This window comes from Somniosus microcephalus, chromosome 7, assembly GCF_052327205.1.
Source record: "Somniosus microcephalus isolate GS21.2 chromosome 7, FLI_Smic_1.0, whole genome shotgun sequence".
In the NCBI taxonomy this organism is placed as follows: Eukaryota; Metazoa; Chordata; class Chondrichthyes; order Squaliformes; family Somniosidae; genus Somniosus; species Somniosus microcephalus.
The window spans coordinates 155,789,549-155,816,807 of record NC_140993.1 but is presented as its reverse complement, the minus strand read 5'-3'; the positions used below and the strand labels follow the sequence as shown (position 1 = coordinate 155,816,807).

The window sequence follows — 27,259 nt, the reverse complement described above, 5'->3', positions numbered from 1 at the left end:
GGCTCGATCGAGCGGCTCTGCAAAGGGGCCGTGCAGCGTCGTCGGGAGGAAGAGAGAGAGAGAGGGTGGAGCGCACAGGGCGCGGTCGATGCTCAAGAACAGGGCTGCTTGGAGAGGATAGAACGCGGGGAAGGAAAAGTGAGGCGCGCCGAAGCCGCGGGTCGCTGCCATTACCCTGCAGAACGCTAGGAGCAGCGTGGCAGCAAGGGGAAGAAGGAAAAGCGCGGGAGGCGCCATTTTATTACATTGGGGAATTAGAAAAAGCGCGGGAGGCGACATTTTAAATCACCCAAGATGCCGAAGAGTGGCAGTATCACTGCTTTTGACAACGAGGTAGAAGACTGGACCACGTATGTGGAAAGAATTGAAGTGTACCGCAATGCCAATGAGGTGGCCGGGAATCGATAAAGAAATTGAGGATATGACCAAGAGATGCACAGGATGCCAGAAGGTCCAAAACGCTCCACCACAGGCCCCGCCACATCCATGGGAGTGGCCCTCATCTCCATGGCAACGGTACACATTGATTTTGCTGGTCCATTTATGGACTCAATGTTCCTAATCACTGTGGACGCCCATTCAAAATGGCCAGAGGTCATCAAAATGTCCTCCACCACCACGGAGAAAACTATTGCAGTCCTACGGACCATCTTCGCCAGGAATGGCTTGCCAGAACAGATTTGCTCCGACAATGGGCCACAGTGTAGTGTCCGAGGATCAATAATACTCAGACTGCAGGAGAACAATAAAACAGGTATTTACTGAACAGAGAGTAATTCAAGACTGAAGTACAGAAGCCTGCTATGGCTTTATATACAGGGGTGGTCACTGCTGGTACTGCAGTATAGAATCAGTTCTTCTCTTAAAGGTACATACACAACAGGTAGGAGGTGGGTCTACAACTTTTGGGGTTGTAGTCCCACCTCCATCGAGTTCTAGCCAACCCACGCGATTTTGACTTGATTGACCTTGTTGAGCCCGCCCAGCGGGCTCAGCAGGCCAATGATGGGCCACCCGGCAACAGGTGACGTCACAGATTGAAATTTCATCTGTCAAACACTAACAATCTGTACTCCTGGTTAATTCCTTCCTCTCAGGATGATTTAGAGATCTCCCCAGAACAGAAAGCAAAGGCTGCAGATTTTGACAGCTGGCGGCCATTCTGCTTTCTGTGCCGGTGAGATGAGGGACTCCCGAGACCTGAAGGAAGGAAGGCTGTAAAGGTAAGTAAAGGTTAGTAGAAATTCTTTAAACACTTTACACACACCAAACACACTTACCTCTGCACTCATGCACCCATCACTCACCTGAACACCGGACATCTCGACCCCTCCAAGCCCTTCATCCCGATGGCCCACCTCGCTACTTGGCGTGGTTTACAGCCATCGGGAATCCCACATTTCAAAATGAAAATAGGGATTAGGCTAAAAACTGCCTGTTAACTACCTGTTAACAGGCAGTTAATTGGCCCTAATCCTCTTCCCACCTAGCGGAGGCAGGTCCCAGTGCAGGGCGGGTACCCGCCTCCTTTGAAACTGGCATGGAGGTAGGTTGGGTGCGGATGGGGTCGGGACCCCCGATTTTGGGATGTTAAACCCCCACACACCTCCAATCCCAACTCCACGGCCCAATGAAAATCCAGCCCTACATGTTGCTCACTGGTTACAGGGCTCTCACTAGTCATGGTGAAGGCTAATGGCACAGCTTTACAGTGTATTGGCCAAAGTGTGATTTTCCTATATTGTGTACTGGTACCAACATAAGCCTAGTGACAAGAAATAAGGATATGGAGGGAGGAGATTTGTAGTGGAACATGCATATATTACAAAGTCCTACAATAATAATTGCTAATGGATAATTAATAATATTTGTAGCAGTTCAGTCACTGTAGTATCACCACAGCACAGCAGAACAGTTCAGCTTTATATTACATTTTGGGCGTGCTGCAATAATAATTATTATAATTTAATGATCAAATTATACAATGCACATTTAAAAACCATTCACCAAGGAAACTGATGCCCTCACTGACAAAGTCAATATTATTGTACCTCTGTGGACTGGGTGGTTAGGTTTTCACAGGCTCTTTCTAATATTTTGCTAAGACAGGGCACCTTCTCATAGCAGACGTTAAATGGTTTTTGCTATAGAAACCAGCTATTCACTCAATCCATAAAAAAAACCTCCTTCTTGCCCTCGCTCTATCTCCATCTTTGTCAAGCTAATGAACTCTTAACCCAACCAGTCACACAGCAAAATATTACACACAAAAGAACCCCTGTAACTGTATTGTGAAACCTAGGAACAGTTTGCTACATAGATGCTTGGAATTCTTGGGGTCACCTGCAACAGGCTGAAAAGAGACCGACCTGACACCTTCATAGGCCTTTTATGTAAAGCAGATTAATAGGACCAGTCTTTTGAGTCTAAACTGTGTGCATAGGCCTGTCAATGCCATGGCAAAGGCTTTCGACTGCAGCTCAGCTTGGGGAAGGCTGCTGCTCTGACTATGAGAGTGTGCTGATGGTTTATTAAATTCTGAAGTCACTTTTGGGTTGCCGCATTCCTTATCTGTGTGGCGTGATAAGAAGTCCCTCCTGAGGCGTAACCCCTGTCCTTTCATTAATAACAGGTTGACAGGCAATGCAATGTCCCAGTACGTTATTGTTAATATTTGTATGGAATGGTACTGGTAACCATGGAAGTGCATTTTTTTGACTGTTTTCACATTTCAATGGAACCTGGAAGGGTATTAAAATGTAGTTTGAGCCTTTTGGGAAACTTGGGATAATGTTGTCAAATGAACACTCACACATTAAAATTCCACAATTAATAGCCTCAGCTCTCTATGTGGCATGTCTGAGGCACCACACTAAATAACACTTCTCGCAACAAATCTGTGAGAAGTGGGATACAGCCCCAAACAATATATTTCATTAAATAATAAAGATACATGTGAGTAGGATGCGTGGGGAAGGGCAGGGAGTATAGTTAATCTCAAATTACATGCCACATCTCTGCACTGCCTGCCCACTCAGAGGTTCCTTTTCTATTCCTTCAATCCTTTTCTTTGTGGTTCATTGAATTCACAGCCAGATACTGGCATTTTTAAAACCCATAAATTCAAATTGCCAGATGATTTTAGAAGGATGCAGATTGAAATCATAATCATCCCCTTAAGATTTTTGCTTCAAGGCCAAGTCCTACTTTACATATTTTATTTGAAAGGCAGAGACAAATTATTTAACCATTTTAGAAAACACAGGAAATGTAAAGATCATCTATGCTTCTCTGTATTTGAAAGCTCCAAATAGTTCCTCTTTATGGTCCACTGTCACAAAGCAGAGCTCCCTTTTGTTGTACAAACTAAAATGACTGAGAATGTGAATAATTTCTTCATATTGGCATTAAATCGAAGTTACAGGTCCACACATCACCCTGACAGATCTTAATCAGGCCAATTCCATATATATCAGTGTACCAGCAAACCATCCCACCCTCTCCTGACGTCTGACCCTAGCTGACCACTTGATTTGAGAAAAAGATCCATAGACAAGCACTAGTGATTTAATCTTAAAATATACAGCTGATATAAGTGACCAAGCTTTTCTGACTTTTTGTTGGGTGTTTAAAGTGTTTAAAGTATTACACAAATGTTTATTTAAGTGCTTTTAATCACACTGCTCAGCCACTTCAAGTACTTTGATATTTTCATTAAATTGCCATTTTAAAATGACATTTAAAAAAAATTATGTAATTAGTTATTGAAATGTACCTTTTGCGTTGAGAAAGGAAGATAGGATTATGCCACAGATATGTATGGAATTTAGAAGCTACCCTCCAGTTTTCTTTGGAGCTTTTTGTTTCTCTATGACATTTGTACCAGTGGACATTCCACCAAGACTAGACAAGATGTCAATATTGTGCCTTTTCAAAGTGAAATGTTTGCAGATATATAGTCATGGAAAACATTACAGGACTATCAGTGTTCTTTCACCACATCACCACACTGTGATGGGTCTCTGCCTCTTTATTCTCGTCTTTGCACCCAGGAAATGAGCATGCTCCAGAGGAAGATCATCCCTAAATAGAATATGGCAAGGAAAATCAAGTAATCAAGACATTCCCAGGTTTTAAAATGTGATTCACAGTGAAAATGAAAACTGACGATACCTTAATTTTTCTGAAGCAGATGATACAGTAAATTTTGCAAGGCCCTGCAGCCCTCGTAAGGCCTCACACACAGCCAACACATTGGAACATCACAAGCAGCACGCCTGCGATTTGGCCATGTGTGATGGCTGTGTGCAAAGCTCTGCTGCTGGTGACGAGCCTCGCAAAATTTATCCTGACCTATCATTTGGCTTTAGGTCATTTTCTAAACATTCAACTGGCCTCCCAATGGCCAATCACTGTAATCCCAATCACAAACAGATTAGAAAGCAGCTTGATTCAGTGCCCTAGGCTGTGCATGTTCTTTATTTGTTATGATAGGGAAAAATTATCTAATCTAATCTAATCTAATCTATATATATAAAAAAGGATACATCTGTCTGTCTGTCATTCCGTCTGTCTGTCTGTATTGAATTAACTCGAAAGTTATAGAGCGTACCTACACGTGTGTTACATCGAAAGAAAGCTGACGATTCCAGAACCGTCCTAAGCGTATTTACGTTTCAGCCGGACAAAAATTGCGCCCGCGGTATCCAAAAAACGTTCAACATTCCGCTCATTAGCATCGAGTGACGTCGAGGTCGACCAATCGTACGGCGGGTTCCTGGCGCGTGCGGGCGGGCCCTCCTACGGTCGAGTGACGGGACGATTGACCAATCCTATGCTTCGGTGACCTGACGGTCCACCAATCGGTGCGTGTGTGGGCGGGCCTTATCGTTCTGAACCGAGGTGAGTCGCCGCCATCTTGATTCCAAACTTTTCCTTTCTTTTTCCCACTTTCGGCGTGTTTCTTTTCAAATCTACATTTCCAGCAAAAAAAAAAGTTGCTTTTAAAAGACAAATTGTTTTTTAAAAAAGTTAATTAATTTGTAAATCTTTTGTCTAAACTCTATAATTTTCCTACCTTTCACCGTTTTTCCAGGCCTCAAAGCCTGGGTGTCTGTTGACCAGCCACGCCCGAGCTAGGCGCCTCCCGTCGCGATCGACAAAAGGCCAGCGATCGCCGCCATCTTTGTGAAGGCTGGAGGGGGCGGGCCAGAGCCGAGCGTCGCCACCGCCGCCATCTTAGTAAAGGCGGGCGGGGCGGGAGTCAGCGTCTGCGTCATCTTCTGCCCGGAGCGCGACTTGAGTCCGGCCGAGCCTCACACGGTAGGTTGCGCGGCGGCGTCTCTCTGGTCTTGAAGCCAGCTCGGGCGGGGACATCGGGAGATCGCGGGGGCGGGACATCGGGAGATCTGGGGGCGGGACATCGGGAGGGCGGGACATCGGGAGATCGGGGGGGCGGGAGATCGGGGGGCAGGAGATCGGGGGGTGGGACATCGGGAGAGCGGGGGACGGGAGGTCGGGGGACAGGAGATCGGGGGGCGGCACATCGGGGGATCGCGGGGCGGGACATCGGGAGATCGGGGGGCGGGACATCGGGAGATCGGGGGGCGGGAGATCGGGGGGGCAGGGCTCGGGGACCCCTCCTCTCCCCCCTGCCCTCCCCCTCCTCCCCTTCCTCCACCCCTCCCCCTCCCCTTCCTCCCCCTCCCCTTCCTCCCCCCCTCCCCTTCCTCCCCTCTCCCCCCCTTCCTCCCCTCCCCCTCCCCACCCTCCCCCTCCCCTCCCCCCTCCCTCCCTCCCCCCTCCCCCTCCCCCCTCCCTCCCTCCCCCCCCCAGTCGCTGTCTCTCTTCCCCCCCAGTCGCTCTCTCTCTTCCCCCCAGTCACGCTCTCTCTTACCCCCCAGTCGCTCTCTCTTCCCCCCCAGTCGCTCTCTCTCTTCCCCCCAGTCGCTCTCTCTCTTCCCCCCAGTCGCTCTCTCTCTTCCCCCCGTCGCTCTCTCTTACCCCCCAGTCGCTCTCTCTTCCCCCCCAGTCGCTCTCTCTCTTCCCCCCAGTCGCTCTCTCTCTTTCCCCCCAGTCGCTCTCTCTCTTCCCCCCCAGTCGCTCTCTCTCTTCCCCCCCAGTCGCTCGCTCTCTCTCTTCCAAAAACAACATGCCCTCGAAAAAGCCTCGGCACCGCCGGGCACTCCAGCTAGTCTATCTTCTATATATATAAAGCGGTTCCGTACGTTTTGTCTGTCCGGCTATACGCTCGAAAGTTATAGGGCGTACCTGCGCGTGCGTTACCTCCAAAGAAAGCTTACCATTCCGGGACGGTCGTAAGCGTATTTACTTTTCGGTTGGATGAAAATTGTTCGCGCCTTATGCAAAAAACCTTCAAAATTAAACTCATTATCTGCTAATTAGCATTGATTGACTGACGTCAAGGTTCGACCAATCCTGTGCCGTCACGATTGACCAATCCTACAGTTCAGTCACCTGATGGTTGGCCAATCGGTGTGTGTGTGGGCGGGACTAATCGTTTTCATCTCAGGGATCTGGCAGCCATTGCCTCAAGCTAAAAACCCCTTTTACTTCCAGCTCAAAATATGCTAATCCAGCTTCGAAAAAGTTAGTATCTCTTTTAAAAATAACATAAGATTTACCAAAAACGTTTTATAAGTACTTTCACTTTCATCTTTGAAGGTATTAAAAGGTAGAAATGTTGCCCGGCAGCAGATTGAGAGAGGGACACAGAGACAGAGCCCAAAAGCCTGGGACTCGATATAAAATGTTGCCCGGCAGCAGATTCACACAGGGACAGACAGACAGGCCCCAAAGCCTGGGACTCGATTTAAACCGCCTGGCCCAAAACAGCCCTGGCAACGCCGGGCTCCCCCCAGCTAGTAATGTTATAAAACAAGTGATGTAGCACCAATGGGAAGAGTTTTAAACCAGGCCTACACAGGGAATGTACAAGGGACTGTGATTTAAAGTTTCCTTGTTGGTCGTTTATGAGACGCTGCTGATGTTAATCTATCTGGTTCCTTTTCCTTTCCTAGGAGTAATCATCAGATTAGAATATTCAAAAACACATTTGGTTCTGGCAGCAACTGGATGAGAAACATGGCATCTGCCAAAATAAAGGCGATGGCAGCAAGGCTATCATGTGGGAGTCTGGTTGCAATGAATGATGTTTCTTTTTGTTGCTCCAATTCCGTGTTTTGAGACCTGACTGAGCACTAAAGACAGAATTCTTCTTTTGTTTGAGAGGTTAGGCCATTTTTATCTACTTATCACTTCTACTCTCCTAAAGGCACTGGTTCTATTGGGGTATGAATCAGGAGGTGAGGGCTGCGCTATGGCAATTCACCCAAGTGGCAATTCTTCATGTGTCACCCTAGACCGTGGGTATCAGCAAGCTGTTGGCCGTGGAAGGGATCCCAGCTGACCTTGTTCTCACCAATGCACTGTCAAGCAAAAGCCACTGAATAGTGATTAGGAGCAGAAATCCGGCTGCCTTTTCCCCTCCCTGGGCCAGAGATGCTAAAGACGATAGCTCCACCGACAACAACAACTTGCACTAATATAGTGCCTTTAACACATAAAAACATCCCAAAGTACTTCAGAGAGGTGGAATCAAAAAATGGACACAAAGGCATTTGTAGTATTTCTATTGCTGACATTAATTATGTCAGCAATAGACCAGGAACTCAACCTGGGACATTCAAGGAAGGAGAAAGGAAGAATGAAAGAATTGCACATAAAGCACCTTATCATGGGGTGAGCTTCGTGCTGGTGGAGTGAGTGTTGGGCTCGCCCCAGCTCGGTGACATGAAGCCTTGGCCATTTGAACTCCTGGGACGAGCAGGGCAGGAGACTGCCACAGGGATAAAGTCCTTGGCAGTCACGTAAGTCGGGGGTGGGGGGTGGAGGCTGGGGGGTGGGGGGCGGTAGTTGATTGCAGTCAGGGGAGGGATACCTGGGGCAGGGAAAGGCCGATGTTTCCTTGTCTGGCCACAGAGTACTCCTGCCAAGGTTAAACCCGCCACTTCTGCTGAGTATAATCAGACCTACAGGCTAACATATTGAAGAATAAGGGAATGGAACTGGGCTCAGTTTTCAAGGCTTCACTGAATTTAACCTTGTTTTGTGAACTTTTTTGTGCTATCAGCTGAGGAATTGAGCTTTCCTTTAAGGACATCCAATGCCAGCATCATGCACACTAAGGTAGACAGAGCACTTATAGGTGCAGAGTAAACCTCCCCCAAGAATGTGCCTCCATCCTGACTTCAGAACACCATCTCCTATTGCAACATTTTTCCATTTGCAATAGTAGCCATCCTGTAGCCTCCCTGAATCAGATTGCGAACTTAATGCAAAATTAGGAGCAGCTTTGTGGTGTGGGGTCGTGCATACTCGGAACTATATTGAGACTGCCCAAACTCATTTCATGTAGGATCCTTACAAGCAGCAAAGAGAGGGAACTTTCATCCCATCAGTCTGGGCTTGACTCAAACCAGCTTCCAGAAGTGTGAGGCCAGTACCTGAAATCTGGTTTCAGCTCAAACCTGAATGTACCTGATAACATGGGATCTATTTCAATATATTGCAATTTAACTTTTTGCTCATCCATGACTGTGCATAAATATGAATGAAAGAGCAAAACATGATATATGTTCCATGTTTAGTTACTTGCAGGATAAATGCCACAAGCCAGAACATTTATCTCTTCTGTAAATAACACCAGAAAATGCATGCTTGTGTTGTCCCTGAGGTAAGTCTTTTTACTCACATATGTTGTGAGGCATTGGGGAAGAGCTTCGAAAACTGTGGTGCAGAATCCTCAGGGCCATGGGGTGCAGCATGACTGATGACCATGAGCACAGGCCTGTGCGGATATATCTTCTTGGATATGCGGAAGTAATTGATACTGTCATTGGTAATCACATCTGTAAAGTAATCCTGAAAAAGAAAATCCCAAGTATTCTAAATTCTTTTTGATTTCACAGAAAAATTACACAACTTTAAACAAGCACAGCGGGTTCTTTAGAAATCCGAAACACTTGTCAAAAGGTCAAGTGTTGAAGTGTTGAGGGCTGTAACTTTATAAACAATATAGAAGATTGTAATGTTTAGTTTCCTTCAACAACAAAGACAGCATTCTCTGTTGCGGTATATCACTTGAATTCTATTTCATAGAACTGAGCAGAGGATAAGATAGAAAATGTGTCCGCTCCAAAGGAGAGTCAGTACTCCAAAACTGGTTTATCAATGAGTTAATGTCAGAACCAAAAGGTTGTCAAATTCCAGCCTTTGGAACTATTGAATTCACTCGTCGCTGTCCTGTGGCATTGCCCACAGAGAGTCATGACCAGCTGCAATATTTAGGTCAAGCAAGGTTAGAGCGTGGGGATGGGGGAGGAAGTAGATGGGAGGGGAGAAGCAGGGGAAGGGATGGAAAAGGAATGGGAGAGAAATGAGAAGGAGAGGGGAAGAGAGAGGAGATTGAGGATGGGAGAAGATGGAGAGAGGAAGGGTGGAGGGGAGAAACAGGAAGAAGAGGGAAGAGGGAGGTATGAGGAGGCAGATGAGGGGAAGGAGATTTGCCAGGGTAAAGAGTGAGAGGGAAGGGGGGAGGGGATAAAGGAGAGGCACAGGGCAGAAGGAGGGGGTGAGGACACGGGGATGAGGGAGCAAAGGCAGGAAAACTACCTTAACATCAGCAAACTCTCTCAATGGGGAAGCGGCAAAGTCTTTCAGAAGAGCAGGGGGGGAAGGGGAGAGAGGACCCAGTGACCTCTCTAGTGGGGAAAAACTCTCAATTCTTACAGCAGAACATTGAACTTTTTGGATGCGACAGTTGGGCATAATTCAGGGCGCCTGTGCAAAATAACCTCGGCGGGAGGAAAGCTTCTAAGGTGAGTTTCAATGGGTGGCTCAGGAGTGGGTCAGCAAGGGATGCCCAGGGGTGCAGCACAATGGCAAGATGGCCAAAAAAATAACAATTTTAAGAACAAACAGTCTATCTGATCAATCCCCTGACACCAAACAATTTATAACTTCCATGGGTTTGCCTGCTCCTGTTTTTAGGGCACATACTGGACCTGTTCTGCTCAAACAATGACATCACTGGGCTAAATCTTGATGAAGGGAGTGAGTCATATATAACGTTAGTTCAAAAGCAGAGCACAAGCAAACACTTAATTACATTAGAATCCTCCATCAGAGTACCGCCTACTAGCATATGGGGACACTTTTATAATGCATTGACCCATAGATATCAGGTCATGTGGGGGTTTTGCACACATTTAGAAGTGGAATGCAGAGACCCACTGAGGGACTTTAATATACAACAGATACTCAGTAATACTCCCTTGTTCAAGTGCAAAGCAGTAGTGCTATAGTCCGATTTTCATGTCCCTGCTGCTCTGTTTCCGCCTGAAAACAGGACGACGGCAGCGGGACCAAACTCACGTGGGAAACGGGAGAGCCAAAAATCAGATCGGGCGGACCTTGATTTAGGTGAACAGAGCTCTCACCAGAAACAGATGAAGACCTCATGAGTACATGCAAATCAGGCTCTGATGAACTAGCCACAAACTCCGACACAATTTGAGACTATTTTGAGCATTATTTAAAGGGATCCTTAGCTGCAGTCAGGGAAAGCTGGCACTCACTGTCACTGCAGTCGGTGTGGGTTTTAAGTCTTAAAAATTTCCAATAATTAATCTCTTTGCTGTTGTAGGCACGCAAACATTTTCCCTGCCACTATAAGTCACTGCAAAAATGGCACTCCTGATGCTATCAGCCTTCCCCTTTAAGGTGGTAGTGCAGCCACATCACAATTGGTCACCATGCCCGATTTCCCAGCACAGATCGGGAGGCTGTTTTAAGGGAGTGTATTTTGTGCTAGCAGCTCACCAGATTCATTGAAGTGAGGCCCAGCCATGAAAATGGCATGGACCCAACATCGACTCATTCGGGTGGGCGGAGTACTTACATAGAAACATAGAAGATAGGAGCAGGAGTAGGCCATTCGGCCCCTCGAGCCTGCTCTGTCATTTAATGAGATCATGGCTGATCATCCAAATTCAGTACCCTGTCCCTGCTTTTTCCTCATATCCCTTGATCCCTTTAGCCTTAAGAAATATATCTAACTCCTTCTTGAATATATTTAATGAATTGGCCTCAACTGCCTTCTGTGGTAGAGAATTCCACAGGTTCACCACTCTCTGGATGAAGAAATTCCTCCTCACCTCAGTCCTAAATGGCTTACCCCTTATACTTAGACTGTGACCCCTGGTTCTGGACACCCCCGCCATCGGAAACATCCTTCCTGCATCTAGTTGTCAGGAATGACCCAGATTCTGCCTCGCCTCGTCACCAGAGGGCACCATGAACTCTTAATTGTGTCCTTCTTTATTCCTAATTGTACTCACCTGTGCATGGTTATATGCCTACTATTTAAGTGGTGCTTAGTTTATGTTCATTGCTCAGTCTTGAGTTTCACTGCCTTGTGATACTGTTTGCCGGCCTACTAGCCTGCATCTGTGCTGTTGTTATTTTGTTTATTTCAAGTAAAGTCTATCTTTGTTTTTGCAACCTAACCTCTGCCTCAGTTTGCCTTCCTGCAGCTGGGTTCACCAAGTTCCAGTCCTCACACTAGTCTGTCTAGTCATGTTAGAATTTTATAAGTTTCAATGAGATCCCCTCTCATTCTTCTAAACTCCAGCGAATATAAGCCTAATCGACCCAATCTCTCTTCATACATCATTCCTGCCATCTCAGGTATCAGTCTGGTGAATCTTCGCTGCACTCCCTCCATGGCAAGAACATCCTTCCTCAGATAAGGTGACCAAAACTGCACACAATACTCAAGGTGTGGTCTCACCAAGGCCCTGTACAACTGCAGCAAGACATCCTTGCTCCTGTACTCGAATCCTCTCGCTATGAAGGCCAACGCACCATTTGCCTTCTTAACCGCCTGCTGCACCTGCATGCTTACCTTCAGCAACTGGTGCACAAGGACACCCAGGTCTCGTTGCACTTCCCCTTTTCCTAATCTATTGCCATTCAGATAATAATCTGCCTTCCTGTTTTTGCCACCAAAGTGGATAACATCGCATTTATCCACATTATACTGCATCTGCCATGCATCTGCCCAATCACCCAACCTGTCCAAATCATACTGGAGTTTCTCTGCATCCTCCTCACAGCACACACACCCACCCAGCTTTGTGTCATCTGCAAACTTGGAGATATTACATCTAGTTCCCTCGTCTAGATCATTAATATATATTGTGAATAGCTGGGGTCCTAGCACCGATCCCTGCGGTACCCCACGAGTCATTGCCTCATTCACCATCTAATTCTGTATATGAAAATTGCCCCTATGGGTCTACCTTTTTTGTGCACATGAATGAACATTTGTGCATTTTTTTTATACGAACTTCCCAACCCCACTTCTTTCTGTGTCCGCCCCTGGAAAAAAAATCTCCCCCAAGTCACTTACAACTTTCAAATTCCCAACTGTCAAGCCTTTGGCCCTGCATTCACCACAACATTTCTGCAGCTACCAATTTGCTCAATCACACACATACCTGCAGCGTTGAAGTCCTAGACCCCCAAAAAAATTACTCTCTCTCGTCCGTTCATTCCCCCAGTACAGCCATCATCTGCACTCAATTACGTCCAAGGGACGCAGAATTGAATATTATAGTGAAAAAATGGTTTAGCCATTCATAGCCACAGCTGGCTGGACCACATAAAGCACTATCGAGTCCTGCTCTCCTCAATCAAAACAACTCACTATTCCAGTATTTGTACGTGTGTCAGTGTTTCTACATGTGTCGGTGTCTGTGGGTGTGTCGGTGTCTGTGGGTGTGTCAGTGTTTGTGGGTGTGTCGGTGTTTGTGGGTGTGTCGGTGTCTGTGGGTGTGTCGGTGTCTGTGGGTGTGTCGGTGTTTGTGGGTGTGTCGGTGTTTGTGGGTGTGTCGGTGTTTGTGGGTGTGTCGGTGTCTGTGGGTGTGTCGGTGTTTGTGCGTGTGTCAGTGTCTGTGGGTGTGTCGGTGTTTGTGGGTGTGTCGGTGTGTGTGGGTGTGTCGGTGTGTCAGTGTTTGTGGGTGTGTCAGTGTTTGTGGGTGTGTCGGTGTTTGTGGATGTGTCAGTATTTGTGGGTGTGTCGGTGTTTGTGGGTGTGTCAGTGTTTGTGGGTGTGTCAGTGTCTGTGGGTGTGTCAGTGTCTGTGGGTGTGTCAGTGTGTGTGGGTGTGTCGGTGTTTGTACGTGTGTCGGTGTTTGTGGGTGTGTCAGTGTTTGTGGGTGTGTCGGTGTGTGTGGGTGTGTCGGTGTGTCAGTGTTTGTGGGTGTGTCAGTGTTTGTGGGTGTGTCGGTGTTTGTGGATGTGTCAGTATTTGTGGGTGTGTCGGTGTTTGTGGGTGTGTCAGTGTTTGTGGGTGTGTCAGTGTCTGTGGGTGTGTCAGTGTCTGTGGGTGTGTCGGTGTTTGTACGTGTGTCGGTGTTTGTGGGTGTGTCAGTGTTTGTGGGTGTGTCGGTGTTTGTGGGTGTGTCAGTGTGTGTGGGTGTGTCGGTGTTTGTGGGTGTGTCGGTGTTTGTGGGTGTGTCGGTGTTTGTGGGTGTGTCGGTGTGTGTGGGGGTGTGTGTGGGTGTGTCAGTGTCTGTGGGTGTGTCGGTGTTTGTACGTGTGTCGGTGTTTGTGGGTGTGTCGGTGTTTGTGGGTGTGTCGGTGTTTGTACGTGTGTCGGTGTTTGTGGGTGTGTCAGTGTTTGTGGGTGTGTCAGTGTTTGTGGGTGTGTCGGTGTTTGTGGGTGTGTCAGCGTTTGTGGGTGTGTCAGTGTCTGTGGGTGTGTCGGTGTTTGTGGGTGTGTCAGTGTCTGTGGGTGTGTCGGTGTTTGTGGATGTGTCGGTGTTTGTGGGTGTGTCAGTGTTTGTGGATGTGTCAGTATTTGTACGTGTGTCAGTGTTTGTGGGTGTGTCGGTGTCTGTGGGTGTGTCGGTGTCTGTGGGTGTGTCGGTGTCTGTGGTTGTGTCGGTGTCTGTGGTTGTGTCGGTGTCTGTGTGTGTGTCGGTGTTTGTGGGTGTGTCAGTGTTTGTACATTTTACTCCATGGTGGGATCGCCAGCGAAGGTAGGGCAGGTGGAATTTTCACCCTCCTGATGGACTTGGCATTGATCCCTTGCACATTATCCAGGTTGCTTCAATTTAAAAATGATCAGCGAGCTCCCAGCAGTATTGCCACCTGTAGTCGGAAGCTTGCCACTCGCGAGTGGCCCCCAATCTAATATGGGGTGAACCTTGGATCTGACAGGTTTCTACCACTTCTTATTCTCATCAGAAAGCCGAGCACTTTTGCTGGCAGGCCCATATTAAGCCCACCCTGTAAATGAGTGGCTGTATAATACAATGTGAATGAAGCCTGAGTTGCCCCGTTAGCAATGTTGGATGTCAGGAATGCCTGTGTGTCCCAGGCGGCCCACAATGCTAGGGCTGTAGGGAAGGCCACTTTACAAATTCAAAGGCTGGCTTTGATTATGCAACTGATCGCAGAATGATTAACTTTATTGCTGAAACTAGCAGAAGAAGCCAACATGAACATTTTTAGAAATATTTCCTGTGTCTGCCAGAGTCCCGCAGCCCTGCTATTGCTGTGAAAAGGCATCGGAGTAAAATGACTCTCACACCTGCTGGGACGTGTGTCCTAGGTGTACAAAGCAGCCCGCCAAAACATTTAATTTGGCTGACCCCAGGATTCTGGACTGGGTTGCAGACAAAGTGAGTGGACGTGTGAAAACTCAGCTCATTCCGCCCCAAGAATTTGAGCGCCCTTATCTCCAACTAGGGTGGGGGGGCGGGGTTGGGCAGGGGGAACGGGAGGGTGGCGGGGTGGGGGGGGGGGCAACTGAGCAGACTTTGTGAACTTTCAAACGGTTTTCAAATTGTCTGATTTGGCTATCAGTGGGTTCATGGCTGTCCCTTTCTAGCACTTTGAATTCTAGCAGTACAAAAGTATGTCAGAAGTGTAAGTAAATCACGATTCGATGTTCAACTGTGCTGTTTCGCTGGATGCAAATTCTAATGTAACTGCCTGCTGATAGACCCAACAGTGGTAACATAATTTTGCCCTTGATCTGAAAGCCTGAGCTGCGTTTGACTTTAAACAACTTCCATCTGTGTGAAACATTACCAAAGTATAAGAGAATCAGTGAAACTGAAGCTGTCAACAGCAGTAACATCAACAAGATTTATACCACTTCTGGCTAAACCGCCCCTTTGACAGAGAGAAATAAAAGTGAGAAGATTCAGGTGGCAACTATTTTAGTCAGTGACTGGGGAACTCAAGGCAAAAGCTATAATTGCTTAACTTTGAGAATTAGCTCAGCTTTTAAAATCTGTAGCATGTTCAAACTGGATTTTCTCCTTTTGAACATTTGTTACGAAGCCTGGACAGAAGGGTCAACATTTTCACTATGCTCTGAATACATATGTCTCAAAGCTGCTTTGTTGCTCTGTTGTCTGACAAGACAACTTACCAAGTTCATAAATAAAGAGGATCATAAGTAATGGGGTTGATGCCTGCATGTGTCTGATGGCAAAACATGTTACATAGAAAGAATAATAATGGGAAATGCTGCCAAGGGACTGGCCATCAAAGTGCCAATGTGCAGGCTGTGGAGAGGGGCAATCTGAGCTGCACTTGGTGAAGGGGTGCTGAATGCAGGTGATGGGTGGACAGGGAGATCTTCACCAGGCTGTCCTCTTGTGCCCCCTGGTGACCAGCCAACTAAGTGGCCTAGGCAATGCTCGGCCACGTACCTGCCCTCTTGGCAACAGAACAGATAACTGGGAAAGCACCTGCAAAAGGACAAAAAATGTGGGGAAGGTACATACCCTTCAATGGAGAGTAAACAGTATTACGCAAAAATTATTAAGTTAGATAAAAACCTATGAAAAAAATGAACAATGTGGAAACTACATTGCAAAAACAGGTTCAATTCTTTGTAAAGGTTATACAGCAATTTTATGTGTTTGCGCACTAGGAGCACATATTGGGATTTCAGTTGGGCGTGTGCCCCTCTATGACTTTCCGTCCAATAATTCTAACGGACATAAAATCTTGAGGTGAGGCACCCAAGTTCCTGATATGCACTCCTGGTGGACAAGACTCGGCACTGATAAATATATTCCTACAACTGAACCTTGCCGAAAGTTCTTCCAGCGAGTTGCTAACACCATTTCTGTTTAATAATGTTTAATTTTCCAGATTCAGCCACCGGAAGGTAACAGGAATGTTTAATTCAAAAGAGTAATCCTAAATTAGCTCTGACAGAGTCTCCATATCAAAAGCATGAACTGCGTATGGTACATGGCAACAGTCTGTTTACTGTACTCTCAAAGAGCAGAAGCAATACAACATTGTCTTCAGCAGAAGTAAAGGCCACTTTCTTGGCTATTCATCACTCACCCTGGTGCCTTATATAAGCATCAGTGAGAAACTGCTGAAGAAATCCTTATAATTTAAAGCACTCACGGGCATGACTAATCACATGTTCTGGATACAGAGTGCAGCACAGCTGCAAAGGCACAGCCTGAGGCTAGACTCCACATCACATGTCAATGTTAGTACAAGCCAACCAGCTGTGTCCTTTCTCCCTCAAAACCAGGATCTCAGCAGGCACTGGCTTCTGGAAATTAATACTGTAATTATGCTCTGCAGAGAGAACAGTTTAGGGCGATTGTTTATAGTAACATTAATGACAAGCCCAAATGGGGATCATTTTCTTCATTTAACGTTTTTTTAACTATGCCAGTACGAGAATGAAATTCTGGTTTAAATAAGTGATATGCTTTTTAAAACATGGCTTCTAGCCGCAGTCTGCAGTGATTTATACAATACTAACGACTAATGGAAACCATGTTTTTGTACTCGAGATTTTTAGGTCTTAAGTTTCTCTCTTTTAAACAATGCATACCTACGAGTGATTACAAGGCATTGTTGCACTTGAGAGGTCCAGGTGATGTTACAAGAGCCATCATCTGAATACTAAGCTAAGATTAAAGCCTTCAAATCACTCCCTTGTGTCTGTTACTTTTATAATTGTTCAGTTTTTTATTTTGCATGTCGGTTTTTGGATCCTTTATGTGCCAGTTCTAGTAGTGCGATTGCCACTGCACCCTGTGTCCTTGATGCATGATAACATTCCCACCATACATTAATGACTGATTCCATTAGCACTTGGAAATTGAAAATTTGAAATTAATTCTCAGGAATCCCATAGTCTAATAATTCGTTGGCACGTGCCTGTTTTTCGGGCATAAAACGGGCACCTAAGCATCCAATACAGTGGGCAGCACATGCGCAGTTATTCCATGCCAGAAATGCGCTGTCGGCAACAGTGGATCAGACTGCTCCGTAGGTATCCAGGGCTTGCGCTGAAGGTATGCTAAATGATTATTAAAATATTTAATAAGGGTGCTACTTTTACTGCAGTCATGGGTGGTCTGGTAGGGCTTGCTGAAGGGCTCTTTTATGATATTGGTCTGCCCCAACTTCTGACTCGCCACGTGATAAACCTGCTCAGCAATTCATGGTGCTAACAGGCAGGAAGGACCTTTCAGCAGCACTATTTAATGGGCTCATCCACTACATACAGGTTAGCTGCTGCTGGTTTATCCTGTTAGGCTACTGGTTAACTTCAGAGTGTTTTTCTGACTTATAAAACTTAACTCTGACTTCTAAGCAGAAGCTTTTGCTGGTGCTGGGCTACTTTTGGCTGCCTTGAAAACAGTTTCACGTAGTCATGGGTGGTCAGGTAGGGCTGCCTTTAGGGCTGGGGGACAGTGGGAGCAGCAAAGAAGACAGGAGAGAGCAGGAGCAGCTGGGAGAGGAGGGAGGAAGTGGAGGAGGGATCTGCGCAGGAGGTCATACCCACAGCGGGTTTTCTGGGAGCACTTCTCCTACCTGAACTTCATTGAGGAGCAATGCCTCAGATGCCTTCTCTTCACATAGGCATTTGGCACCGAGCTATGTCACCTGCTGCAGTCACAACCTGAGCCTTGAACCAGGGCATTGACAGCGCTGTCTGTGGCTGTCAAGGTCACTGTAGCCTTTAACCTTTATGCAACAGGCTCCTTCCAGGCTGCAGCAGGTGGCATCAGTGACATCTCCCAGTTTTCAGTCCACTGCTGTATCAGGGAAATCACCGAGGCTCTCTACACCAGGAGGAATGTCCACATCTCGTTTCCCATGGACAGAGCGAAGGACGAGAGAGCACTAGGCTTCACATGCATGGCAAACTTTCCCAGGGTCCAAGGCGCCATAGACGGCACTTACATTGCCTTGCGTGCTCTCCATCACCAGGCAGGCATCTATTTCAATAGAAAGAGATACCAGTCCCTCAACGTCCAGCTGGTTTGTGAGCACAGCCAGCGCATCATGCAGATCTGTGCCCAGTTTCCTGGTAGCAGTCATGATGCATTGATCCTGAGCCAGTCCTCTGTGCCACCGTTGTTCCAAGCAGGCTATCAGGTTACAGGCTGGCTACTGGGTGACAAGGGCTATCCCCTTCAGACTTGACCCATGACTCCTGTCGGGAACACGGGCACAGCTGCACAGCTGGCCTACAACGAAAGCCATGTTGCCACCAGAAATGTAACTGAGCAGACAGTGTGCTCAGGCAACGCCTCTGCTGCCTGGCCCATTTGGGAGGATCTTTGCCGTTTTTGTGGTTGTCTGTTGCCTGCACCATGACTTTGGCATCATGTGGAACCAGCCCTCACCACCACCTGGGAAGCAAGAAGTGCAGCAGGAGGAGGAGCAGCATTGACCACCAGTGCCTCGAGCTGCCAGAGCTCTCAGAGAGCAGCTCATTGAAGAGCGCTGCACCTGAACCATCCCTCCCATCCCCAATACACTAACAGTCCCACAATCCTTATCACCACCGTCCTCACTACCACTATCCCATTGGTTTCCTTCAGTCCAGCCTTATGGGTCTTGCTCTCACTTCACTATAAATATTAACACCAAAACCAAATCCAGAACAAAAAACAAATTTATCCAACAACTGAATTCCAACTGTGTCTAATAGTTAAAAGAAATAATCAAATATCACCCTTGTGCAAGCCCTTAGTGCCCGTCTTCTGTGCTTACTTATCCTAGTGCTCCTACAAAGTGTATCCCAATGGCTACAGCTTGAGATGTTTCGGAAGGTTGCTGAGCTTTCATTGAGGACACTGCAGATGGCCGTGTGGATGAACTCGAGCAGCTCCGGGCCTTGACTACAGCATCTTGGCATGTGCCGGGACTCTCTGCTACAATTGGCTGTGTAGCACTAACAAGAGCACTGGTGCAGTAGGTGACAGGGGAGTATGCAAACTCTCATCCTGAGAGAGGACTACAGGTGCCCCTCCTATGAAGCTAAGGCCACTCTCCTGGGACTGTGCCTCAGCACTCCTATGGCTCTGTGCAAGTACAGGAGTGTAAGAGTGATGTGACACTCTAGAAGTCCCTGGTAACATTGGCCCCCAGAGCCAAGATTGCAGTCATCTGAGCCTCTATGGCAGCAATGTTAACAGGATCTGACCACTTCGGTCCATATTGGACAGAATTATCTCTTTGCTCTGCGCGAAGCCTCGACACAAGTTGGAGCTGGATTCCTTCATGCTTTGAGCCATTGTGTGCAAGCTTGCTGGCAGGCTGTCCAGTGCTCCTAGAATTTCCTGGTGTACACCCATAAACTTTCTTCAGTAGCTTGGGCCCTCAAAGTGAGCATCTGAGTCCTCTGCAGCAGAGCTAGTATGTGATCTCGCCCTCCAACATGCTGGTACCTCTGCATCCCAGCCCTCCTGCCCTAGCATCTGCACAATTATGGCTGGTGATTCACCACGTGAAGACCCATTTTCCATCCTAGCCTCAAAACTACCCATGGTGCCAGTCTCCCAGCTGGTACTTGCTAGAGTCAGATCAAGTGATGGTGCATCTTCATGAAGGCTGGCTTCCTCTTAGAATCATAGAATCATGCAGCACAGAAGGAGACCATTCACCCCATCATGCCTGTGCTGGCTCGTTGAAGTGGCAGATCTGTCTCCACATTTTGAAATCAAGGAGAAGGACAAGGGGCGCTCATCTAAAACAGGCAAGGCATTCGGCCCAAATTTGAATTTTTCTGCCAGACAAGCTGCCTCCAGAGGCAAGGCAGGTGCCAGCCAGCTCGCCCTGAATACTTAGACGAGGCCTGAGGACAATTTCTTGCAATCCTCAGACCTCTGTCTTTGGGTGCAAGGATTATTCCCTGTGCCCATTTACCACATTAAAAACTGCCTAAAGGAATTTTTAGGCCAAAGTTTCTTGCAAACTTCTTTTGCAAAGACGGTGTTTCGTTAAGGCATTATTTTAAAATAGTGATTCAAAAAGAAAGAATTATCATTTTAAATCGAATCATTTTATAATAAGTAATACTCTTCATCCTGAACACTACCCAGTGAATCGTGATGGAAAGTGTGAATGTGTGGACATCAGGCAAAGCCAGGATCCATCTTATCTGTGATGACCTCCATAATCAAATAGCCTATTGTCACTCACTGTCGGGCCTCTCATATAAGGGATTTTGGATTCACTACTGGAGGGCAGTCAGCCCCCATGGAATCGAACACCTTCTGAATCGTAGGGGAGAAAAACTAGGAAGAAAGAAAAAGAAAAAAAATACAAGAAATCTTATAACCTTCCAAAAAAATTTAAGGTGAATTCTATGGAAATGTGCTGAATACAGATAGGATCTCCAATTTGCAGGAGTAAGCTATTCTGAAGTAGATAGGTCACCCTGGCTAATAGCCACATCGTTCTCAGAAAGAGACCAAGCAAGAATGTCATAATCCCAAATGTACACTACAGGTGTCTGTCATTGCTCTTACAGTGTAATTTTTGACAGTGAATTATTTTTCCCACAATTAAATGGAAAATGCTTTGAACAATGAGCCCCCCAGTCAGTGCAAGTGTTGTTGTTGTAGACTTTTATATTTAACAACACTGGATCAATTATAAAAAATGGAAAATGGTGCTTGCTTTGTTTCAGGCCTCACCAACAGTGCAGGTGAATGCACACAGAAGAACCTGCAGCAAAAGCAAATAAAGCAAATGCTTTGAATTAAATCTCAAATTGCTTTCCAAAAGGGGTGATCATTTTGCAAACATTTTTCAATACGGATTAAATATCTCATATTATTGCATTACACATGTATTACTTAAACTGTCCTCAATGAGCCTCTCGTTCCACCTGGAAATTTCAAAGTTACCAACATTTTCACTGGGAATGTGAGGTTGCTTTGGGTGAAGGGGAGAAGCATGACACATTTATTCAAATTATTATTAAATGAAGAACAAAAGTAACATTTACAAGCAAATGAAGCAGATACCTTGGAATAATCAAACCCATGCTTCTCCTTAAAGCCATTCCGACTGAGGGTGTAGTTATAAAAGCGGGAATTCTTTATAAGTCCAACCCACTCTCGCCACCCCGGTGGGATATAGCTGCCATTATATTCATTGAGGTATTTCCCAAAGAATGCTAGAAGAGAACAAAATGGAGGTCAGTCAAAATGTAGCACTTGATTTAAACAACACCTGAAACAGTAGTACGAGGTGTTTCACTTCCCTTGTGACTAAGCAAGTTCTGTTTCTCTATTTGTCCATTCTTGAGGTAATTATTGGCACTTCTCAGCAGAGTGCTCTATGGGACTGTGGAGGGTGCTGAGAGGTGGACTTCCACACAGCTGCCATCAAAATTAGGCCATAATTGGCTGATGATGACTGGACGTGCACTGCTGCAAGAGCATTACAGGTCTTACCAGTGTTTCCGTTTACTTGACATGTGGTAATCTTCTAGTCTTTCCCATTTAACTGCACAGCTTTAGGTTTAGAAAACTTCATACAAATAACTGGACACGTCATTTAAATGAACGAGATGGTGAACATCCTATTACCACTACCCCATATTTCTTCACTACGTCTTTTCAGACTGACATCTCACTGGAAGAATCCTTGCTTAGACTGTATGCAAAGAATTGTGGATGGTGGGAAATATTCAAATTCAAGATAATGGACTATAAAGTGATTTAAAAAATCAATCCATGTACGTAGTGTAATGATGTCTCTGATTCACAATATATTCAACAGGATCTTCACTGTTGGATGTCTTTTTATTTCGTACAAAGCACAGCCAAAAAACCAGTGGCCGCCACCAAAAAGGTAAGTCCATTTAAAAAAATTCATATAGATCCAGTAGGATCAGGAGTGCTGCTCCCGACTTCACGGCACACCCGATGGTCACCACCAGCTGTAATTGGCCCCTCTCTCACGGTCCTCCCTCCAGTCCCAGCACATACCTGAGGGCCTCTGCCCCCAAGGCAAGCGTCCTGAAGTTCATTCTCAGAGATGGGCGAGCTGCCTGCAGAGGCACAACAGGTGCCGGCAGCTTGCCCAAATTATTGAAATGGGGCCTGAAGCCCAATTTCAGACCAGCCTTGGGCCTCCCGGTGGGGACGCACACTGACTTCCCAGCGCCGATATTTACCTTATTGACTGTAGAACTAATGCAAACAAATTTGGGTAGCTAAGAAAGCGCTGTAGCAACTCACAAAAGTTACTTTGCCAGAACCTCCCACCCCCATGGCCTCTACCATGGAGAAGGACAAGAGCAGCAATGTCATGGGAACACCAACGCCTCCAAGTTCCCCTCCAAGTCTCACGCCACCCTGACTTGCACATATATTGTTGTTCCTTCAATGTCACTAGGTCACTAACCTGAAGTTCCCTAACACCATCGTGGGATCATTATCATCACAAGGACTGCAGTGATTCAAGAAGAAGGCCCACCACCATCGTCTCAGGACGACTAGGGATGGGCAATAAATGCAGCTTTGTCAGCGTTCTCCACATTGTGAGAATGGCCTAACCCTATTTCTTATGTTCTTAAATACATTTTTTTGGCTGAAATACAGCAGCCAGTCAGTACATAACATTCTCAGAAGATGATGATCTCAGAACATTAAGGATCTCTAGATTATGCATTATTCAATTGAACCAATATTGGAGTTTAATTTCCTCTGTGCACTATTGGAGCTACTCCTTGGCTCAGTGTTAGCATTCCCACCTCTGAATCAAAAGGTGCAGGGTTTGAATCCCACTCTAGACAGTCCCTGCGAGTGGAGTCAGAGCTCTGACTCTGAATTCTGGATTGACAACCAGTAGGATACTCACGTCTGGTGGGTGGATGTGGGTGGCCCCACTTCATTGTACAGGCTGTGGGAGCCCACAAAACCCTCCCGCCGTATAGGGCCAACCACCCTATCGGCTGGTATAAAGATGGTTATGGCCATGGAATGAGCGTTAACATGGCCAGTCAGACTGTTAATCAGCCTACGAATCCTTCCACTACTTCACACTGTTCTCCAAGGGAAGAGTGAGAAGATACGAAATGATGATGATGTGCACTATTTTCAGTGCCCTTTAATTTGTTTGCATAAGTTCCTATTCAAAAGAGTGCAGATTGAATTGATGTGAACTCATCAACTGGTGTGCTAAAAACAGCGGAGAGGAAATTCAACCCAACTATTAAAGTAATTATGCAAATAAATATTTTGTTTTCACATATTGTTAAAAGAAAATAGATCGGTTCCAGAGATGCATGTGCGATTAAATGAATATGCAGTAAAACATCATATTAAGTGAGTGTCCCAGAACTACAAAAGTGCTCAATTCAGCGGTTGTGCAAAAACTGGCTAAATTCACCCAGTTAAATGGCCGAGAGTTCAACTAGACCACTTGCTGGGACTCCAATGCTTGATTTACCTTTTGTTTGAAAATATTTTTAATATCAAAATATCACAAAGGCATGGATGAGCAGATGCACTGTGGTAGGAGTAGAGGCAGCTGGTGTTATGGAGAATGGAAGTAAGCAATTTTTATGATGAAGAGAATATCATCAGCGTACATGTGGCAGCTGATCCCATGTCTGTAGGTGTTGTCACTAAGGGCTGTAGTTAATGAAAGGAGGGGGCATAGTTCCCTGGGGGAGTCCAAAGGTGATGGTACAGGAGTGGGAAGTGAAGCCATTGGTGGAGATGCTCTGGCTATAATTGGAGAGGTAAGAGTGGAGCCCAGCGAGGTCAGTCCCACTCAGCTGGACAACATAAAAGAGGTATTGGAGGAGAATGATGAGGTTGACCAATCAAAGCCTGTAGATTGAGGAGGACAAGGAGGAATAATGTACCACAGTTACAAGGAATATTGATTGTGACTTTGGCTTAGGTCCATTTCAGGATGCAAACTTGATTAGAGAGACTCAAACAGGGAGTTGTGAGAAAAATTGGCATTGATCTGAGAGGTGACAACACATTCAAAGACTTAGAAGAGGGGGCAGTTGTTTGCAAGAACAGAGAGGTTGAGGTGTGTTTTTTGAGGAGGGATGTGATGACAGCAGTTTTGAAGGTGAGAAGTAGAGGAAGCCATTTAAAATATCAGCTCGCATGGAGGCCAGGAACGGAAGTCTGATTGTCAGCAATTTAGTGGGAATAGGGTCAAGGGAGTAGGAGGTGGTTTGCATGCACGAGATGAGCTTGCCGCGGACATGGGGAGATGGGAGAGAAACTATCGAGAGATGTATTCTCAAGGCTGGGTTAGGAAGTGGCTTGGAGAGAGGTTTGGCTTGGTGGGCTAGACAAAGGGATGGAAGCAACAGACCTAGTTAATTAGATGGTCTCTATCTTGGTGACAAAGAAGTCCATGAGCTCGCCTGACTTGTTGCTGGAGGTGAGGATAGAGGGACAGAGGAGAGAGGTTAAGGACGGTGGTTGGTAGTGGAGAAAAGAGGCACAGGGTAAAAGACCTCAGGACGTACCAAAGCGCTTTACAGCCAATGAAGTACTTTTGAAGTCCAGTCACTGTTGTAATCTAGGAAATCTTTCAAGGGTAATCTTTCATCTCCAGGATGTGCTAGAGTAGTAGAGTTTTGGCAGAAGAGAGTTGGGTGCAGTAGAGCTTGATGTGATCAAGCTAGATCTGGCAATGGATGGCTAAGCCAGTTGTGTGCCAGATATATTCATGTTTGCATCTCTTGGACTTGAGGGAATGATGGTGAGAGTGGTACCTAGGGAACAACCAGGGTGAGAGACAGTGAGGTTTTGCTGGGAACAGAGCAGCAAAGGTGAAGGTGTGGTTGAGCCAATCAATAGCTACAGATGTATTATGGTAAATAGAAGGCCACAGGCTAGGCAGCGCAGATTTCAAGAATGCAATTGTAAGTGGCTTAGGGGAGAGGTTTTCTTCCAAGGGCAGATGCAGAAAGAAGTGGGGTTAGAGGGGATGGGGGCTATGAATGGTGGGGTTGTGGTAAACCACTGTTTGTATTCCACTGTGTACATGCCTGGACATGCCTCGGCTGACTCCTCCCACAAGTCCTAGTATAAAGGTGACTGCTCCCCAGCCCCTTTGTATTCTGGACCGGTCGACCACTCGAGGCAGACCTTCATTCTTTTGTTAATAAAAGCCTTTAGTTACTCTCTTAACTCTCAGTCTTTTATGAGTAATTGATAGCGCATCAATTTTATTAACAAAATTTTTATAATGGAGAAGATCCTCACACCAGCATGCCTGGACTTAGATCATCGGGAGGCGGACTCATCCACCAAGTTTACTCACTGGCTTAAGTGTTTCGAAAAATTCCTGACCGCCTCCGCAGCAATCAAATCGGACGAGGACAAACTGGATGTCCTGACCTCCAAAGTGAACCACCGAGTGTACTCGGTCATCCAAGACGCGACCTCGTACGCGGACGCTATCAAGCTCCTCAAGGACCAGTACACGCGCCCAGTGAACGAAGTGTACACCAGGCACCTTCTGGGGAGTCGTAAACAACAACCTGGGGAATCGACCGTGGAATACCTTCAGGCACTGTCTGTGCTTGGCCGGGCCTGTGGTTGTAAGGATGTAAAGGCCGCCGTGTACACAGAGGAACTTATCCGGGACGCTTTTGTAGCGGGCCACAGATCCAATTACACCCGACAGCAACTGTTGGAGCAGAGTGACCTCGACCTCAACAAGGCCTCTGAACTCGCACTATCATTGGATGCAGCCTACCGGGGCATGGATGCCTACTCCTCTGCACCGTGGACGCCGCGGGGAATGACAGCCTGGGACACGGTAGGACCGCCTCATAGCGCCGTGCCACCCCAGCCACACCCCAGCAATGGCCCAACTACCGCAGCAGTGTCCCAAGGCCAGACAGCAGTGCCCCAAGGCCAGAAATGCTACTTCTGTGGCCAGGCAAAACACCCCAGAGCGCGCTGCCCGGCGAAAAATGCGATCTGCTCGGGCTGCGGGAAGAAGGGACACTACGCTAACGTCTGCAGGGCCAAAGCCACCCCGAACCCCAGCAGCGCCGCGTGTGGGCCATGCGGGCCGCCATCTTGGGCCTCCCCGGCCATGTGTGAACCACCGGTACAGCAGCCATTTTGGACGCCTCCAGCCACATGGGGATCATGGACGCCGCCATCTTGGACGACAGCCGGAACGCAGCAGGCCCCCAACACCACCTCATCTGATACCCGCAGCCACACACCGACCCCTACGCTGGCATCCGTTACACTGGACCAAGCGAGACCGCACCAGCTGGCCAGCTCCACAATGGACATTAAGGTAAATGGCCACAATACAATCTGCCTTTTTGACTCTGGGAGCACGGAGAGCTTCATCCACCCCGACACGGTGCGGCGTTGCTCTCTCCCAGTCCTGCCTGCGCCCCAGCGGATTTCTATGGCCTCCGAGTCCCAGTCGGCGGACATCGGCGGCTACTGCGTAGTGACACTCGTAGTAGACGGGACCGTGTACGATCATTTTAAACTTCTGGTCCTGCCCGACCTCTGCGCTGCCGTCCTGCTGGGGTTAGATTTTCAGTGCCACCTTAAAAGTGTTACGATGGCGTACGGTGGACCCCTACCCCCACTCACAGTCCGCAGCCAGCAGCTCCCAAATTGCCCGCTGCGCACCAGGTGCAACCTCTCCACACTCAGAGTCACCCCCCCACCACTGTTTGCTAACCTCACCCCCGACTGTAAGCCCATCGCCACAAAGAGCAGGCGATACAGTGCCGGGGACAGGGTTTTCATTAAAACCGAAGTGGAGCGGCTCCTGAAGGAAGGGATTATTGAGGGCAGCACCAGCCCCTGGCGAGCCCAGGTTGTGGTCGTTAAGATCGGCGAGAAGCAGCGCC

The 27,259-nt window shown here is 47.0% G+C and overlaps 1 protein-coding gene across 5 annotated transcripts in view; it reads right to left on the bottom strand.

Annotated features, from left to right (window-relative positions):
- Positions 1–27,259, bottom strand: part of sulf1 (sulfatase 1) — a 601,332-nt gene that overhangs the window by 169,513 nt on the left and 404,560 nt on the right. For all 5 annotated transcript variants that reach the window (XM_085993124.1, XM_085993127.1, XM_085993123.1 and 2 more), the window contains 2 exons: positions 21,408–21,559; positions 8,774–8,943 (listed from right to left, as the gene is read on the bottom strand). In XM_085993124.1, coding sequence (XP_085849250.1) covers positions 8,774–8,943; positions 21,408–21,559 — 322 coding nt within the window. The remainder of the gene's footprint in view (positions 1–8,773; positions 8,944–21,407; positions 21,560–27,259) is intronic.